This window comes from Notolepis coatsorum (assembly GCF_963971535.1).
Source record: "Notolepis coatsorum genome assembly, chromosome: 12".
In the NCBI taxonomy this organism is placed as follows: domain Eukaryota; kingdom Metazoa; phylum Chordata; class Actinopteri; order Aulopiformes; family Paralepididae; genus Notolepis; species Notolepis coatsorum.
The window spans coordinates 42,808,577-42,828,553 of NC_140176.1; the positions used below are offsets into that span (position 1 = coordinate 42,808,577).

Sequence of the window (19,977 nt, forward strand, 5' to 3'; positions counted from 1 at the left end):
AATCTGGGGGGGGGGGGGGGGGGGGGTTGAGAAAGTGAACACATGCTTTATTCCTTATCGGAGTGTAAATATATTTGCTCAAGACGAACAGACGAGGCCCAGATGCCTGGACAGAACTGGATTACTTACTGTTGCACACTGCCTCCAAGAGGGCAGATGTGGAAAACCACAACCTAGTGTTTTAACTGCTGGGAAACATACATTTAAAACACCTTCCCTCCCGAAATAACTCAAAAGATCTATGCAAAAAGGTTTTTATTGCCGCCAGAAGAGCTCCCAACGTTTATTTTTTTTAGTAAAACATAACTTTCACCTCTTAAGACTCTGTATACTATTGCCATGGTAATATAAAACATTATTATTTTTTTTTCAATTTGACCCACAGTTTATGTACAAATATACAGTATAAGCATCCAACACTGAGGTCATGTCTGGTTACTGTAACGCGTGAGACATCTCTGTGATATTGCGGCATCACTTATCACTTTGTCATAACACACAAATACACTAACAATGTTGTTAATTGTTGTTACACGGCAACGATGAAATGGCAGAAATATGCAATGCACTGAATCACGGCCAGAGCATCCGATTATATAAATAGTGCCGAGTGGGATGTCTTTGAAGGCATCTCTGTGATCTTTCACGTGTGAAAATGTCCATGAGAAACGTTCACTGGGAGGTGCAACAAAATATATCTATATAAAAAGAAAAAAATATCCAGTAAAGTGTTCCAAATGTATAGGTAAACTCCTGGTCTGTTTTATTTCATATTCATGAGTCATTTGATCCCCCCCAACAGACCCTTTTTTGTCCAAAGATCTTCTCTCGCGGCGTTGGCTGGCGTGTTTGTGTCCGTGCACGTGTGTGCGCATTTCTTTTACAGTTTCAGCTTGGCCTCCTTGGCCTCCATGGCGTTGGTGGCGACCTGGGCGCGCTCCGACAGCAGCGCTGCTTGCTCAGCTGGACCCTGCGACTGGGCGTTCTTCAGCAGGAAGTGGCTTATGAAAAGCTTCAAGCCCTCCCGCAGCATTCCTAGCTTGGGAATTCCTGAGATCCTGGTGGACGGGAAGACAATGAGGGACATTGATTCGGGACTTTCACGTACGTGCTAAAGCACTTTAGAGTGATGGCTTTTACAAGAGGTGACCAGGTAAAAAAGAAAAAGAAAAAGAAAGAAAGAAGAGATTTTTTTTTAAAAAGGTCCAATCTGTGATAGCGGTATGACCCACTTAGGACTGACCGGAATGCTTCAAAGCTTGGTAATAAATCCCAAAATCAATATTTAAATGCTTTGTTCTACTTGTTTTTAGTTTTTAACCTTAAATTTGCCTATGTCCGCATAAGTAATAAATAATAATCCAACATTAATTTGGAAAATCAGTTCTTCTCAGACAAGGACATTGAGTCATGAGAATCTACCACAGAGCTCTCATTTACCCACTGCATTGAAACTTTGTGCGCTGGAAGAGCGACATTTCCAATTATTCGCTGATTATTACTGTTGGCGCTTTGAAGTCCTAGACCCACTCCTAATCTTAACTTTGTTTACATTGAGTGATTCATTGGATTGAATGTACTTTATTTCACTCTGAGGTTTATCATACAAGGACTGACAACATGTGACAAGTAAACATGATCTCTACATGACCTTGGAAGGCTATAAAATGTACCATGAAACAACATTTTTCAATGTTTGTAAAACAGGCCTATATTTTGAGTTGTGATGAGCTGAGAAGGTTCGGAAAAACCTTATTTCCCATCTACAAGTCAAAGTCTTCATGAACCCATGTGGGTATTAATGAATGAAATTCAGATAGTCGACTAAATCCCGGATTGTACCTTTAATGGACAAGAGCCGGGGGAAACATTTCTTGAAACGTTTGAGTGACGGAAAGGAGAAAGTATCCTGCTATTCTACCTTGAACTCTATCTTCTAAAGTCGTTTTTGGTACCCCCACCCCATTAATTAAACGTGCTGTCAGTGGTATCTTCTTTGTTAAAATAAGTCGTCTAAATGTTCAAATAATAGTTCTACATTCCGACAGCCATCACTGTGTTTGGTCAATAACATGGGTCTCCCAGTCCCTCCGCTCTGCATTAAACGGAAAATACATTTCCTGGTATCCCGTTCCAATTTTATCCAATCAGGAGAGAGAACTCCACACTGCAAAAATGGTCTGGCAGAAACAAGAAATAAAAACAAACGTGTGCTTGAAACAAGTAAATTTGCCAGAAAATTTGGCTTGGCAAGATTTCTTGAAATAAGTAAATAATATCTAGGGTTTTCTCTCCTGATTGGATAAAGTTGGAAGGGATACCAGAAATGTATTCTCTGTTTACTGTAGCGCAGAGGGACTGAGATACCCATGTTACTGACTACACACTCTATATCAGTGATGGATATCGGAATGTAGAGCTATTTAACATGTATAAAAAAAAAAATAAAAAAAAAATACCACTTACAGCACCTTTAATATAAATATTAAATGATATGTTACAAAATCGGGTAGTACGTAATAAGGCACGATAACACGCTCACCTTCCAAATATAGTGGCTAGATCCTCAGGCTCAGTCTCCTTCAGCAGCTTTGTCAGCACCTGGCGCAGGAGCCGGACCTTGGGTTTATCCAGCTCACCGAACTCTATCACCTGGGTGGGAAGAAGAGACACAGAGATGGTTTCAGTCAATCAACCAAATCAACATGAGCGACATTGAACAGGCATAACTATCAGCGGAAGTAATAACGCGATACAGTATGTTGTATAAAGGTGGCATTTTTTTTTTTTATTAAAGCGTTGTGATGCATCGAAATTATGTGGAAATACGGCTTTGAAGTTGTGTTCATTCTATATTTAGTCATTTAGCTGAAGCTTTTATCCAAAGCAACTTACAAGTTCTGTTAATTTTATATTTAGTCATTTAGCTGACACTTTCATCCAAAGCAACTTACAAGTTCTGTTAATTTTATATTTAGTCATTTAGCTGACTGATGCTTTTATCCAAAGCAACTTACAAGTTCTGTTAATTTTATATTTAGTCATTTAGCTGACGCTTTTATCCAAAGCAACTTACAAGTTCTGTTCATTTTATATTTAGTCATTTAGCGGACGCTTTTATCCAAAGCAATTTACAAGTTCTGTTCATTTTACATTTAGTCATTTAGCTGAACGCTTTTATCCAAAGCAAATACAAGTTTTGTTCATTTTACATTTAGTCATTTAGCTGAACGCTTTTATCCAAAGCAACTTACAAGTTGTTCATTTTACATTAAGTCATTTAGCTGAACGCTTTTATCCAAAGCAACTTACAAGTTCTGTTCATTTTATATTTAGTCATTTAGCTGACTGATCTGTAAAATTGTTAATCAATATGAATCAAATATCATTGTGTTCCTCTATTCAATGACGTCATAAACATAACGCTGTGAAGTCATACCTTGGTGTAAGGCTTCAACGGCATATATTCAACTGTTGCCAACTGAATCGGCCCAGTCACATTTGCATACCTATTATACCAGCGGTTCGCAAACTACGGGTCACGACCCAAAGTGGGGTTGTGGGTAGGTGACAGTGGGGTCGCGCATTGGCAAGTCAAATATTTTGGCTAAATATGCCTCGTTTTATAAATGTGTATTGATCGATAGATCGATAGGATACTTTATTAATCCCCTTGGGGAAATTCAGGTGATGTACACATACAGCCTCATTATAGGAATATTCCACAATTATTACAATTTTGACAGTAATAATGGCACACATAAATTCACACAGCATGCACATTTGTTGATAACATGCAGGACTACAATAATACAATAACATAGTGCTGTAATAAAATGTTCTAATAAATATGCATGATCAAGTTCAACAACGTGTGCTTTTATTTTGATATTCCTTAATTCCACGTTGAAATTACGCGATACATTAACACTATGAATGCCCATAACACGTGTTATCAGCACGCCCCCTGAATGCCCACCACGACAATTTGCGTTTTTTTTTAATTACGCTCTGAATTCATATTTCATCAACGGAGTCTCCCGTTGGTAAACCAGCCCCATTAGGAGCTCAGATGTGAAAAAACCGCTCCCTATCGTCTCCCAGATGGTAATGCACCCTTTTGGAATGGACTCAATGAAAATGGATGAGAAAAGAAAAATCCGGAATCCACATTTTACTTCTCAGGCATGTACCCCGAGCCGATCGGATTCATTGTGGACCATCAGAACAGCATGGAATATGTGTTTACAGTATGTAGCGTTGGATCAATAAAAGCGATCGATTTTTGGAATGGCGATCACGAATTGGAATGATCTTTTTGGATAACATCTGATCTCAGGTAAGGAATCTATTTTACCAGTCTTAGGATAATCAGACCTGTTTTCACGGAGATATAAGCTTGCAGCGTGCATACGTACACATATACTATCGATAATCTAGCGTTTATTTGAAAACGATTCATAAATAGGCAGAAAAATGACAACGTTCTAGAATATTCCAGTACAGGGCGTTTATCACAGAATCTTTTTATTTTCCTTGAAAACGAGGGCTTTTCAAAATGCTATAAAACGGAAATGAACCGATAAAAAAACAATCCGCTTCGACAATGTTGACTGGAAAATGAGTCATTGATAAGCGACGGGCATATTAGACACATAGCCATAATTTAAAACATAGATTAGGCGTTATTAACGCTAACATTGAAGTGGATGCTGGGCATTCAAGCACTAAATCGTGCGCCCCCTGCTGGTGCTGAAAGTGTTAAGTGTGGGGGTCGCATTTTTTTTTTTTATAAAATGGGGTCATGGTATAAAAAAGTTTGAGTACCCCTGTACATATTACAGTTTCCAAAGGTTGCTATAAAAAAATCTCAAGATTTCATGAATTCACACGATCAAATTGGCACAGGGCTGAATCGCTGCACGTACTTTGAGTATGGAGAGCGAGAGGCACTTCTTCTGGAGGAAGTGAGTGACCAGCTGGACCAGGTTACTGAAGGTGCTGCTGGGGAGGTTGTCCAGGTCCTTGAACTTATCCCAGAGGCTGAACTGGAAAGTCATCTAAGGAAATACAACAGAGAAATGTGACCGTTTGGATCCACAAACACAGAAAAGATCAGGACGGAATTCCTCTGATCAATTCAGCAAACAGAAACGTCCTATGATAGGCATAAGACTCCCCTAACAGAAGGTCAGAGGTTCGATGTCTCTCGATGTGCCCATTCCTATCACAGTGTTCAGAGGCACTGAACCCCTCCCTGCTCCAGAGGCAAATATTTAGCCGTGACAGCGTCCCCAGCTTGCTGGCACATAGCTAGGCTGCAGATGATGTCCAACAATTGCATCTACCCCCCGATTTCACTTACATTCACTCAAACTCATAAACACAAAATCACATGTGTGTTGTGATGTGGTGATCGATTAAATAGAGTAAATTCCAATCATCTGCCCCGAATCATATAGCGTTCATATCTCCCAAAAACAACAAAGGACACATGAAAAGATGGGAATAAACCTCTCTAGACTGGTAACTCTCTCCTCCTGATGCAGTTTACATGTGAAAAGCAAACGTTCCCGGGCAGTTCTGGCTGGTGCTCTTTGATGAGGGGGAGGGGGGGGGGGGGGCACAATGGTTATCAGTTTGTGATATGGGCCGGCGGGCCTTCAGGACAAGCTTGGGGAGGAAGAGAGCTGTTCCTCCTATTGTTTGTAGTCACAGTTTGAGACAAACAACATGAGGTGTGAGAGGCTCCCACACAGGCGGGGTGAACTCTGGGCCGCGGCCCGGTGACGGACGAGGCGCAGTCTGGGTGGCCGTGCTCATCCCTCGCCACACACTCATCCTCGCCAGTAATCAACTTCAATAAGTGTGTTTACATGTTCCGAGGAGCTCTCCAATAACACGACACATATCGCTGTACAACGTTAATTACAGTTGCGAGCAGTCGGGAGTACGACCTCGCTCAGAATAGCAAGAATCAAAACGAGGGGTATCCCGTAACTAATTGTATTGGGTCTCATAGGCGCATTAAAGGAACACTCCGCAAAAACAACAACGCAGATTTATTAAGCCTGGTAATCTCACACATATGCCCATGACTATAAATGATCTTGAACAAATCCATTTGGTTTGAGAGTTATTGAGTTAAAGGGCTGAAATGTGTGATGTCATTGCGATGTCACATATTTCAGGCTTTATTTCCTTTTTCCCTTCCCATCTTTTCACAGAGCTGTACTTAACCGTATGGATGTCAACAAACATAGCTCTAACGCGGTTGAGGGTTAGTGTCGTGCTTCTAAACCTTTTTCAGGTCAAGGACCCCCACATTGACACACATCAGGCTGTGAGCCCCCATTGGATAAGATTTGTCACAGGGAACCTCATCTGAACATATTAGTTTAATGTTAGATACGATTCCACAGCAGTCTATACTACACTGAGATAACAGCGGAGAAAGTGAAACCTATGAACAGAATAATAATAATAATAAACTTTATTTGTATAGCACTTTTCATACAAGAATTGCAGCCCAAAGTGCTTCACAGCAGTGATGTTGACACTAAATAGACATAGGCATAAAATTTGCATAAAATTGGCATATAGACAGGCATAACATTTGCTGAGAATTTATATTAAAAACTCCCGGACAATTTGTAATAGATTTCGGTCATTAAAATCGATGAAAAATATAAATAATTTAAATTTAAAAAAGATTGTAATAGATTTCCTATTGATTATGACATCCTGAATAGTCACTCTAACGTCTAGTGAATGAAAGAGTGAAATTGAACTAGTCCCAATTACTCTGGGGGACCCCCCCGGAAGGCCCATGCTGAGAACCACTGGGTTAGTGTACCTGGAAGCGTCTGTTGTGGGTGCAGAACTTCCCCCCCAGGACGGCGTAGAAGGCATTGAAGGTCTTCTCCTGCAGACAGCAGTCCATCAGCACGTGGACCACCTCCCTCTCCTGTTGGTCCTTCAAACCCATCCTTTAAAAACAAACAATGGTACGATCTCAGTTTGCTTTCATACCAAATCTTGTATGAAATCTCACATGTATTACACACAGAATACAAGCTGCTACCCTCAGCTTCAGATCCCCCAAGTGGAAACTGAAAAGATATATATATGTTTTTATTTGTACCACATTCAATAAGCCTACTTAACAAGTAGGATAGAAATGTGGTCGCAACCTACGTGAAATGTGGTCGCAACCTACGTGAAATGTGGTCGCAACCTAGGCGGGATAGGGCAATATAAAAGGGCTGTGCAATACAAAATAACCTTGGACTTATGGGACTGTGCCACATCAAATGAATAACGTTGGTTGGGAGGGAATGAAGGGGTTAATTACATTATTTCTCTGATGTCTTGTATGTCTATTCTGTAACATGGTTGTCATGTGTTTTTCATTTTTGTAAAGCAGTATTGTGTGTTGACACAAAACACATTTCTGTATCAACAGACCGTAAATAACCATCTCACCTTAAACCAATACCACAGTTGGACTGATTGAAATTGGAACATCAGTCAGGGGTTCTTAAAGTGCCCGTGAACTGAAAAGAACTGTCCTTTCATTTCACACCCATTTTACTGGACCAACATACCAAAGCATGCCAACAAGCGCCAATCCGCAATAGCTGCAACCGTGTGCGCACATGCATCCACATACACACACACACACCTTCACACATGTGCACTTGACCTCCATGCCATGTCCGATAGGGGGGGGGGGGGGGGGGGCTAACCTACACCAATGACAGAGGAACTCTCTGCCGAGTGCAATGGCGCCTCCCACAAGACTGTACGACAAATGATGGATGAGTCATGAAATGGGGCGTGGCTAAAGGATAGGGGGCGGGGACAAACCATCAGCGATTGAAAAAGAAACTCTCTGCCATGCTGCACTTTGGGGGCACACATAAATACTCCATCAAATGAAAAAAATTAAAGAATCCCACTTGCCACCTTCTCATCGTATAAAACTTTATTTCTCTTGGTCCTCGGCGATGGCGTGGAGGCTAATCACTGGCACTCTCATTTATAGTTTGGTTTATATATTCATTTAAAGTCGAGCTGACCTTCAGTGCAGCCTTGTCCCTCGGAGCTCGTTTCATTCGGAAATATGTCAAATCATGGAAGCGAAACAGGTTCTATCACGTCATATTACACAGCTCATCTCAGAACATTGTTTCCATCTTTTGGTTAAGGCTGCACAGAGTAGTTTTGGGCAGAAAAAATAAACCTATGAAAAGTCTAAATAAAGTATGGTATATCTTTAGTAATGTATACATAGAGAGTTACAAGAGGGAAAAACTGGATCCCTGGATCTCTGTTTGAAACTAGAAGTGATCCGTTTGGCTGTGGTGCTCCTACCCTCCCACCACCTTTACTGCACAAAGAAGCTTCATCTAAGAGCAATATTGGTTCACTTTGTTTCAAATGGTGTTTTGGGGGATTTGTGACGAGATTATAAACAATATTCTAACATTTGTAACTATTTATTGTAGATGTAATTCTTTCCTACCCGGTGCAGCTTTAACAAATGACTGGATAATCACTGTATATTATACAGGAGGTTCAAAATGTAATATAACAAACCTCAACAATTTCTCGAAGGCGTCCAGGTAATCCTCGCTGGTCATGATCACACAGAAGATGTTCCTCCTAATCTCAGTGTTCATCCTTTGCTTCCTGGCCAGGTCTAACACCTTGGCACTGAACTGAGGGGACGGGCAGAGGAGGCAAAGGAAAGCAATGACAACAGGTGTGACAAGCGTGTAGGTCAGGATCACAATCACTTTTCTTTGGCAATGTATACAGATATACAAAGGATGTGTATTTTGATGTGGTTACCAGCGCAGGGACATAACAACAACTCACATTCTGACAGAGGCCACACAGGTAAACATACATACAGACTATACTCCAACCTCATAGTCATTGTTCACACACACACACACACACACACACACACACACACACACACACACACACACACACACACACACACACACACACACACACACACACACACACACACACACACACACACACACACACACACACACACACACACACACACACACACACACACACACACACACGGTCTCGTCAGAAAACGTAAATAAAGTACTAATCGATCACAGGAAAACATTTACATAATGTATGTTATGTTATAACCATAAGTAATATATTTACCTTTTGTATCTGTGAAAGTCCCCCCCTCCCCCCCAAAAAAACAGTGCGCTGGCTCACCACTAGACTATGACACCCAAATGTTAAAAGTAAAAATAAATGCAATATGTATTATATGTACTTATTTGTAAATTTACATTTACATATTTTAAGCGAGATCGAGCTGCAAGAAAACACACACACACACACACACACACACACACACACACAACTGTACCTGTCCCCCAGCGGTGGTCTCTCTTGAGGCCTTGGTCCCTTGGTCAGCGATCATGGGCACTCCGCTCCAACAGGAGCCGACGATCCACCAGCGGCCCACCTGCTCCGCTGCCAAGAGATTCTCCAGAGAGACCCTCAGCTTCACATCACTGCCCCCCGCACTCTGGTGGATCTGAGTTACACATTGACCACGGATTAGTCACGTGCACTGGTTAATAACCAGGTCGCTTGTTGTTCAAGTCAGAGCTTAGAATAAAGTCGATGTCACCACCGTTCCTAAACTTCCTTATATTTGTCCAAAATGTAAGTCTAAATAAAGTATGATATATCATTAGTATTGACTACATAAAGTATGATATATCTTTAGTATTGAATACATAAAGTATGATATATCTTTAGTATCGACTACATAGTGTGATATATCTTTAGTATTGAATACATAAAGTATGATATATCTTTAGTATTGAATACATAAAGTATGATATATCTTTAGTATTGAATACATAAAGTGTGATATATCTTTAGTATTGAATACATAAAGTGTGATATATCTTTAGTATTGACTACATAAAGTATGATATATCTTTACTAAAGATATATCATACTTATGTATTCAATACTAAAGATTCTTTAGTATTGAATACATAAGTATGATATATCTTTAGTATTGAATACATAAAGTATGATATATCTTTAGTATTGAATACATAAAATATGACATATCTTTAGCATTGAATACATAACATGTTACAGGAGAAAAACTGGATGCTTTCAGCTGTGCTGCTCCTAGCCTCCCACTAACTTTACCACACAAAGACATTCTTTTGTTTGAAGAACTGAATTGATGAAGAACCATCCCAGATCGAAACCAAAACTATTTTTGGTTATGTATTAATTCAGCCTTTTCCCCCATCTACTGTCCCGGGATCATCCCTAAATCTGTTTTGTACCGTCCCACCGATTTGTGCTGTTCACACTGTTGTGAAAAAATCTGATCTGAATAACATATGAGAAAATAAATCAGATTTGGGCCACTTTTGTCTGCAGTCTGAATGTAGCCTAAACGCACCATCAAACACCTGCAACTATACTGCACTCCAGAGGCTGTAGAGTGGGACGCTGAGGCCCCCTGCTGGCATAAGTGAATGTAACATTCATTCATCTAGCAGAGAAGGAAACGATTGGGTCTGAAGGCGCATCATAATGCTTGCCATTTAGAGGGCACAATGCCCTTACCGCCACCTACTGGCTGTGGGATAAACTACTAGGGTGAGAGTATGAGTCACGCCAGGCCGCCTGATTACTTTTACCAACAGATTTCCAGTTCCGCGTTCGTGTTCTGCGATCTGATTGGCCACTGACGTTTTTGGTCGTGTGACATCTGCGCCAATCGTGTGACGCCTGTTTCTATCACCGGTTAAGCTTAGGCACTCTTTCGAAGTTGGTTAAGGTTAGAGTTTGTCTTAGAGCAGGGCGATAGAACACCAGCCCCGATTCCATACTCTAACCTTAACCAACTTCGAAAGAGTCGCCTAAGCTTAACCAGTGATAAACTAGGCCAGGGATCGGCAATAGGCGGCCCGCGGGCTGACATTGGTCCGCCAGCAATAATTTCTGGCCCGTCAGATTATTTTGAGAATATGATATTTATTTTACGCACAGGAAATATTCACTCGGCACGGCAGGGTGTCTTTTATTGTGAAGCTGTATCTATCTACCGGTAGTCATCAAAAGCATGTCTGTCACTATAGCCAATTGAAATGCTAGAAATGGTCACGTGGACTGGGAGAACCAATGGAATAGTCCCACCGGGCCGTGTGTATATTTCCATAACGCACTTTCACTTCCGCGTTCGAGATGGAGTGAGTAACAAAATGTGTTAAAAAAACAAAACATCTTTGGAACGCTTCTTTTAATAAACAGGAGCCAACATTTTGGGAAATTAGCTTATTTAACATCTTCCCTGGAGTTAGACAAGAAGATACATACCTTTTTTGTCTCTGTGCGTGCATTTTAGCTTTGGGAATAGACGCTCCGTTAGCATAGCTTAGCTTCATCACTGGAAGTGAGGCAGGACAGTAGCCTTACAGTGCCTTACAGTGTATTGCAAGGTCTGACATTGACTAAACTTGATATGCATGACCTTGGTGGGCTCTAGGTCAACTCCTGAAAAGGGGGTCAATGTCAGACTTTGCAATCAAAAGTTAGGGGGCTAATAACCCTTGGCATAATTTCAGTGCGCCCCCTAACTTTTGATTGCAAGGTCTGACATTGACCCGCTTTTCAGGAGTTGACCTAGAGCCCACCAAGGTCATGCATATCAAATTTGGTCAATGTCAGACCTTGCAATACACTGTAAGGCACTGTAAGGCTACTGTCCTGCCTCACTTCCAGTGATGAAGCTAAGCTATGCTAACGGAGCGTCTATTCCCAAAGCTAAAATGCACGCACAGAGACAAAAAAGGTATGTATCTTCTTGTCTAACTCCAGGGAAGATGTTAAATAAGCTAATTTCCCAAAATGTTGGAGTTCCCCTTTAAAATACAGGTTTATCGCAACAGATCGGTGATTCTTGCGTGCCGAGCCGATGTCCTCTCTGCATAATATGTGGCGACAACAACAACAACGAGGAAATGATGACAACTGTGTTCAAGTTGGCAGATAAAGTAGCTGCATTCAACGCCAATCTGGAATTGGAGGGTGGCGAGTGGATATGTGACATGTTTCAAACATTAGCAGGGATTTTGGAGGACTTAACAACAAACAAGGTATGGTGAGTCGTGTTTTCATGCATTCTGTCTTCTGATCTGTTCATCACGCGCCGCGGTGATCTGCAACAGCTGATCTGCTGTTCATGAATGCATGAATGAATGAAAACATTATTTAATAGATTGCAGAATGGGTACAATACAGTACGGCGCAATACACACAATTGTTAAGGGGATGCAGACCAGAGAAAAACGTTTGTCTTTTGTCACTATATTAAATTAGCCATTGTTTTTGATCCTGGCCCGCCAAGCAATGGCTTGGGGAAAATCTGGCCCGTGGCCAAACCTAATTGCCGACCCCTGAACTAGGCATTAGGTAGTTTGCAGGCTGTTCGAGGCGGAAATGGGCGCGTCACGCGATTGGGCGCACATGTCACATGACCAGAAACATCAGTGGCCAATCAGATCGCACCAGAAACGTCAGTGGCCAATCAGATCGCAGAACTGGAAATCCGTTGGTAAAAAACTAGACGCGGCCAGGCCAGGTAAATCTTTTGAGAGGGGAAGTTTAAAGAGTACACATTTTAAACGATCATTGAATGTTTTCCCCCTTCCAAGTTAACACATTGCCCGCCGGGGGTTATGCCCATCTAATGCCCCTCTCTGCCAGCGCTGTAAGCCTATGGAGATGTTTACCTTCTTTGCAGGGCTATAACTTTTTAAATTTTATTGCTATATTGACATTATGGCCCATTCAACATCGATTATCTATCGTTCAGGATGTGGGAACGTTATACTTTTTCATTCATACATTCATACAAAAATACCTTCTAGAATATAAGTATGTTTTTATCGTTTTCTGCAGTAATTCCTAGAACGTGAGTTATAGGCCTAAACGCATATATAGATTATCGATTGGCATTTCTTCCCTATACACGCTATATTAAAAAATTCAAATGTATATGATCGGTATACGTTATGCTTCATCATGCGTGAAGGAAAGGGGGGGGGGGGTCGTTTATAATTCCCCGATCATCAGTAAATGCTTTATGTAGGTTGGGTGATATATTGATCAGATCGGTTTGCTCACAAGGAAACTCACAATCGGGTTGAAAATAACGTTATATTCCTCTTACCGTGGATCAATGAGACTGGCGGTGAAATATCCCAAGTACACAACGCCGATCGCCTAGGTCCATTTCCGGTTTGTATGTCGCAATAAACGTCGAAATCATATAGATTATTAAGTTTAGAAAGCGATCCATTATGTACATAATGTCTGTCGGGAGTCCCGCAACGATATGTGACGGCCGGATGATTTTCATCGACGCACATCGGCCACATCCTGTAGGCAAGTGTAACTCGCCCAACCATCCACCAGGCAGCGGTATTGAGCCGTCGTTGCCGTCACCTATAGGGTCCTCCAGCTGCAGCGTTGCGGGTGTATATATGAATTATGAATGGCATGGCGAAAAAATGAAATATTGATCTCAATAACGCTGGACAGCGTGGTCTGGCGGTCAACGCATGGCGGCCAATAATGCTGGAAAGCGTTTCCGGCGCTGGATGTGTTAATGATAGAAATGTCAAAACAATATCAAACACTTTCCATGTAATAATATGACTGAGTCAAAAAAAATTAAAAGACGGCCCAGAGGTAAAGAGGCCAGCAGCTAGTAACCGAAAAGTCGCTGATTCGATCTCCAGCACTAACAGGAGGGTGTATTCCAGCTGTGAGCTGGTGACTGGAGTGGAGGGTGGTTAGTATTACATCTACGGTGCCCCACCATCTCTGCCTAAGTGCCCTTGAGCAAGGCACTGAACCCCCAAACTTCTCCAGGAGTGCTGCACTGCGGGCGACCCTGCGCTCTGACCTCTCTGATGAAAGGACTGTGTGTATGTGGAACTAGGAGGGATATGCGAAAAAAGACACATTTCAATTGCCTTGTGTGCAACGACAATAACGAAATCTTCTTCTTCTGAATGAACCTACCAGTGTCCTCTGCAGCTTCCTCAGTTTCTCCACAAGCTCCGGGTTGTAGCCGGGAATCTTCCTCATGTCGTTGTTCTTCAGCGCCAGCATAGTTTCCAGCATGAAACGCACCTGGGGGCACATTTGGGGGATGCCACGTTAGTTCCACAAGCCCCCAGAAATAATACATTGCTCATAAAATCACACAGAGATGCCAAAATTCTTCGCTGAATACTAGTTACGCTGCTAGCCGGTATGACTTACTACCATAGTGTCTTTATTCCTGTATTACTGTACATATTTTGATACTACAACTCTGTACATACATCTGATTAGCACTATTACTTAGTAGTAATGATTCTTTATATATTTTATACCCCATTTTAATCACCTGTACATTGTATATTGCTGTTGCACTTTACTGTTACATTTGCACTCTGGTTAGATGCCAAACCTCTTTTCGTTGTACTGTACTTGTGCTGTATAATGACAATATATTTTAATCTAATCTAATCTAACAGGAAAGCAGTGCTGTATGCAGTACAGTGTAATTTGAGTGTGTGGAATGTGCTGTATAATGACAATAGATTTTAATCTAATCTAATCTAACAGGAAAGCAGTGGTATGCAGTACTGTGTAATTTGAGTGTGTGGAATGTACTGTATGTCGCACTGGATGAGAATGTCAGCTGATTGAGCTTGTCGTCTCCCCGAACAATACAGACACTCCTTCTAGTCATCACAGCTGTTTGACTCCCGTCTCTCACAGTTCATATGAATCATTCACACTCTGACCACTGGGCAGTGACGGCAGCAGCTGTCACAATTCCGCCCCTTCGTCCTTGTCTGCTGACACTCAGTGGATTAGAAACTGTAGTAACAGTGCAAATCCCATCACTCAACACACCTCACACCACACAGGTGTGAATGAGTGAATGAATGAATGATCATTGCAATTATATAGCGCTTTTCCAGGCGATTTACAATGTACTTGTAGGGGTGTAAAGGTACACGTATCCGTACCAAACCGTTTGAGTACTGGACCTAAGGTTCAGTACGGCTGTGTACTGAACGAATACAACGGTATGTTAACTACTAACGAACACACGTGCAGAACTTTTTTTTGCGTGCAGAATTGAATTCAAAACTCTATTATTAATTTCAATATAGAATATTCGTTGACAGCCCTACAAGTACAGTTAGTTACTGCACATTACATCACCCCTGAGTGGAACATGGAAAGCCACTGTACCGAAAACCTGTACCGAACCGTGACTTCAAAACCGAGGTACGTACCGAACGTGTTTTTTTTTTGTACAGTTACACCCTAGGGTGGAAATCGCCTCTTTCATCACCACTGTGTAGCACCCAACCTTGGGCTACGTGGACTCTATGGCTGCCATTCACGGAGACCAGGCACACATCACACTACACAATGGCTGAACGGCTCAGGACACAGGGATTGATATCAGTCAATTAAGGTGGGGAGAGATTATTAGGTGGCCTTGATGTCAGAGACCTGATTGGGAATTTGTCCAGGAACATCGGGGAACCCCCTGCTCTTTGCGATAGGCGCCCTGGGTTCTGTAACCCTTTCACTGCCACATGACAGAAGGTTACCCCTTTACTATCACACAACCGATGTGAAAGGGTTAACCCTCTGTGTATTGTCGCAGTGAAAGGGTTAACTGTTTTGGTAGTGCGGCAGTGAAAGGGTTAACGACCAAATTCAGTCGGGACCTCGGTTTAAGGTCTCATACGAAGGATGGCACTTGCAACGTACGGTGTCCCTATCACCGTAACAGGAGCATTGTTACTACCAGGTCCAGAGGACAGAGTGCCCCCTGCTGGACAACAACACCTCCAGGTCCAGAGGACAGAGTGCCCCCTGCTGGACAACAACACCACCAGGTCCAGAGGACAGAGTGCTCCCTGCTGGACAACAACACCACCAGGTCCAGAGGACAGAGTGCTCCCTGCTGGACAACAACACCACCAGGTCCAGAGGACAGAGTGCTCCCTGCTGGACAACAACACCACCAGGTCCAGAGGACAGAGTGCTCCCTGCTGGACAACAACACCACCAGGTCCAGAGGACAGAGTGCTCCCTGCTGGACAACAACACCACCAGGTCCAGAGGACAGAGTGCTCCCTGCTGGACAACAACACCACCAGGTCCAGAGGACAGAGTGCTCCCTGCTGTACGACAACACCACTTTCCGACAACGGCCTTGACCGGGGCTCCAAAATGCGATCTTCCGATCACGAGTCCGGAGCTCTACCCGTGTAGCCAGTAGCCACGCCACCGGACAAACAACATAAAACATGCTAACGCTACGATCATCAGTGTCCGCAGTACCCTGGTCTGGTCCTTGAATGCGGGGCCCAGGTCGTTGGCCTTGCGCTGGGCGTCAGAGATGAGCTCCTTGAGGGCCAGGGGGTCGTCCTTCCGCAAGCCGAAGCCCACGTTCTTCAGCACAAACAGGACGAGCTCGATGTCCTTCTCGCCGTAGGCCCCCACCAGCAGCTTCAGGATGTCGAAGATGAGGAGGCCGTGCACCACCTGGAAGTTGTACAGGTGAGCCACGATGGCCACCAGGTTGTCACACTCCTTGCCTTCACCGGAGCTCCTGTACTCCTTATCGAACAGCCGCACCACCGTCTCCAAGAAATTGGCTCCCACCTGTGAAATGATAAAAGGGGGGACATTTTAGTGGCCCCAGAGGGACAAAAGCATTTCTCTTCATCATTTGAATAAAATAAGTATTCAGCTGGGGAGTAGCGGGACCATGGCGGGTCCATGGGATTTTTTTTTTTTTTTTATTATTATTTTGTTGTTTATTTGTATGTTTTTGTTGTCTGGGCGGTTGTATGTGTTTTCTTTGGATGTCTGTTTTCTTGATTTTGGTGTTTTGTGGATGTATGCGTGTTCTGTTTGGGAAAAATAAGATATTGTAAAGAAAAAAGATTCAGGAAAGAATTTTTACATTGTGTGCGGCCCCTTTTTTCCCTTTTACTAAACTTAAATAAACTGTAATATGGTGTAATAATTTAACAGTGCACCAAACAGTCTGAGCGCAGTGGACATTGTACAAAATGTCAGTGGTTTGCATGAGGGAATACATATGTCATGTGTTGCTTTTGGTAACTTGCTGTCATGGTATTATATCATGGATGAAAATGACGGAACATTCCCAACATATTGGGGAGTCAGATGAGAAGATTTTTTATTTTTTGTATCTACTTTTTCTCCCATCCCAATTTCGCATTTTTGTCCAATTCTACCCTCCCCTGTCTCAAACGCTGTTAGGCCATGCCTCCCACAGGCCGGCTGCAATGTGGACGAAGCCTTGCATCACGTGTCCCCTCCGGTACACGAGGAGGCAGCTGTCGCATTTTTTCACCTGCACAGCGCGATCTCTCAGCGGCGAGGGTCTGCGTGGGAGGGACACGCCGCCCCCGTCGCTTCCTGATTCTGCTGCGCAGGCGCACCAACCGACCTGTAGGAGTCGCTGTCCACAGCGTCCCCACCCACCAGCTTCCCACCACTGCCAATTGCGTTTGTATGAACGACCAGCCAAGCTGGTAGCAATGCAGAGAGCGGGGCTCGAACCCAGCATCTCCTGCATTAGTGGCGAGCGCCTTGCCCACTGCGCCACTTAGCCGCACGCAGATGAGAAGATTGATATCAGTTTCATCACTGAGTGTGTCCAGTAGCCCCAGAGAAAGGTCCAGGTGCTTGCTAGTAGGCTTGGGCGGTATCCTTATTTTCAAACCGGCAAACCTTTATGTTATAATACCCCGGTGCACGGTATTTGACGGTATGACTTTCATTTTCATCAGCGGGGGGGGGGGGGGGGGGGGGTGTTACGTGTTACCAAGTAAACAAATCATCGCCAGCTCTCAGAATGATAGTCCCGTCCCGCACCGGTAGAAGCCCGCACCGTTTTAGCGTTAGCATCTAGCCTATAGCCATGGCAGACTATTTGATTCCTTAAGGGCTAGAAATTGCCTGGGTTTTGGTCATATGCTCCCGAAATGCTCCCGTTGTTTGGCTACTTCTATGTGCAGTAAAAACTACTCGAATGCTTTATAACCTAGCCATTGATTTAGTTCAGGGTAATCCAAGATTAGCCGCAGAGCTAACGCTACTAACGTGAGCTAACGCTATTTATTCAAGCTCAGTAGCTCACAGAGAGAGATAAACAGCTGACAGCGGATAGTACAGGACGGTACAAATACAATAAAAAGGCGGGTGGGGGATGTTGTGTAAACCTTGTACTCTTTAGTTCACATATAATAAGAGACTGATTGCTCCACAAGGACCACAACAACACTGCTCTCGTCACAACGCTTTACGGTATTTTCACAGCACTGTCGCAACATTACACCGTTGTGACCCACTCGCTCCACTAGAGCGGTCTCGCCCTCTGCTGGCGAGTGTGTGCACTACACTCAGTGTGTGCACTACACTCAAAACTCCGTTTCACTGTTATAGAAACTGAAGCGCATCTGTGATTTTGACGGTGACGGACGGTATTGAAAATCAATACCGTAGGTATTTCTAAATACCCTGGTATACCTTAATACCGTCATACCGCCCAAGCCTACTTGCTAGCCTAGCTTAGCACAAGGAATGGAAGCAGTAGGGAGCAGCTAGCCTAGCTTAGCACAAGGACTGGAATCAGTAGGGAGCAGCTAGCCTAGAGCCATTAAAAGTGAAGAAATACACAAACTGACGCACAGAGATTAAATTGGTATCAATCTTCTCATCTAGGGAAGTTGGCAAATAAGTGTATTGTTCCTTTAACTGTTTCAGCACCAATGACGAAAAAAGTCGGGTTATCTCGCCGGTGGTTGAGCGCCAATCACGAGAAAAGTCTGGTTTTAATCGTTATTTCTTTTATTCCCTATATATATCCATTCTTATTACATGGCGTTTTCACATTCGCCGAAATGCTTGCTTGTGATTGGTCAATAGCCCCCGACTGCGGTCATTATTTTTCAATAATGACCGCAGATTTTTCAATAATGACCGCAGAGCGCAGCTGTTCGCAATCAAGCCCACTGACACACTGTTTCAGTGCAATTAGACACTGCCGTGCCGGCGATGACAGGGGGCGGAGCGACGAGCGGAGCCTGAACACAGCGGAGCCAGAACACAGAGGCTGCCCGCGATAATAATAATCACTTTATTTGGGCTGACAGAGCCACAGAACAACTGCGATTTGTCAAATGAATTAGGTATATTGTTAGTAAGTTAGCCATGTAATAAGCGGGATAATGTATAGCGCTGCACTGACAGCGGAGCCAGAGGCTGCCCGCGATAATAATAATCACTTTATTTGGGCTGACAGAGCCACAGAACAACTGCGATTTGTCAAATGAATTAGGTATATTGTTAGTAAGTTAGCCATGTAATAAGCGGGATAATGTATAGCCTACTCGGTCATTGTCGCAAAATAATTGACCTTCACTACGTTTAAAACACCTCGGCGCGGCGCCTCGGTATTTTAAACTCTGTGTCGGTCAATTATTTTGCGACAATGACCTCGTAGCCATACATTATCCCTTACATAATTCATCCATCCAGCCTGATGTTATAATTGGGAATGGCTCGGCTCTGAGATCGCAAACGGCCAATATCGCGGCCTAACGCGGCCTATTGCACCCCATTTGAAACGATGTGGTTTGTTTTCTTGGCCAAGCTGAGCAAGATGCATGGACTAGGCTCCCCCCACCCCCGTTTATATGCAATGCTGGATAACGCTGGATACAAGAACGCGACCAGTATTTGGAATGGCGATCAGATAATTGGATTGTTCTTTTTGCAGTACATCATTTACAAGCGGTAAGGACTCTATGTTATCGATCTTGCGTTGAT

General features: G+C 43.1%; 1 protein-coding gene across 1 annotated transcript in view; it reads right to left on the reverse strand.

Moving 5' to 3' along the window:
- Positions 1-316: 316 nt before the first annotated feature.
- nom1 (nucleolar protein with MIF4G domain 1) overlaps positions 317-19,977 on the reverse strand; it is a 30,389-nt gene continuing 10,728 nt past the window's right edge. Inside the window, exons 4-11 of the mRNA XM_084325751.1 lie at positions 16,453-16,776; positions 14,116-14,226; positions 9,416-9,586; positions 8,602-8,723; positions 6,857-6,989; positions 4,929-5,060; positions 2,543-2,652; positions 317-1,058 (exon numbers count right to left, since the gene is read on the reverse strand). Of these exons, the coding sequence (XP_084181877.1) occupies positions 881-1,058; positions 2,543-2,652; positions 4,929-5,060; positions 6,857-6,989; positions 8,602-8,723; positions 9,416-9,586; positions 14,116-14,226; positions 16,453-16,776 (1,281 nt within the window). The 3' untranslated portion in view covers positions 317-880. The remainder of the gene's footprint in view (positions 1,059-2,542; positions 2,653-4,928; positions 5,061-6,856; positions 6,990-8,601; positions 8,724-9,415; positions 9,587-14,115; positions 14,227-16,452; positions 16,777-19,977) is intronic.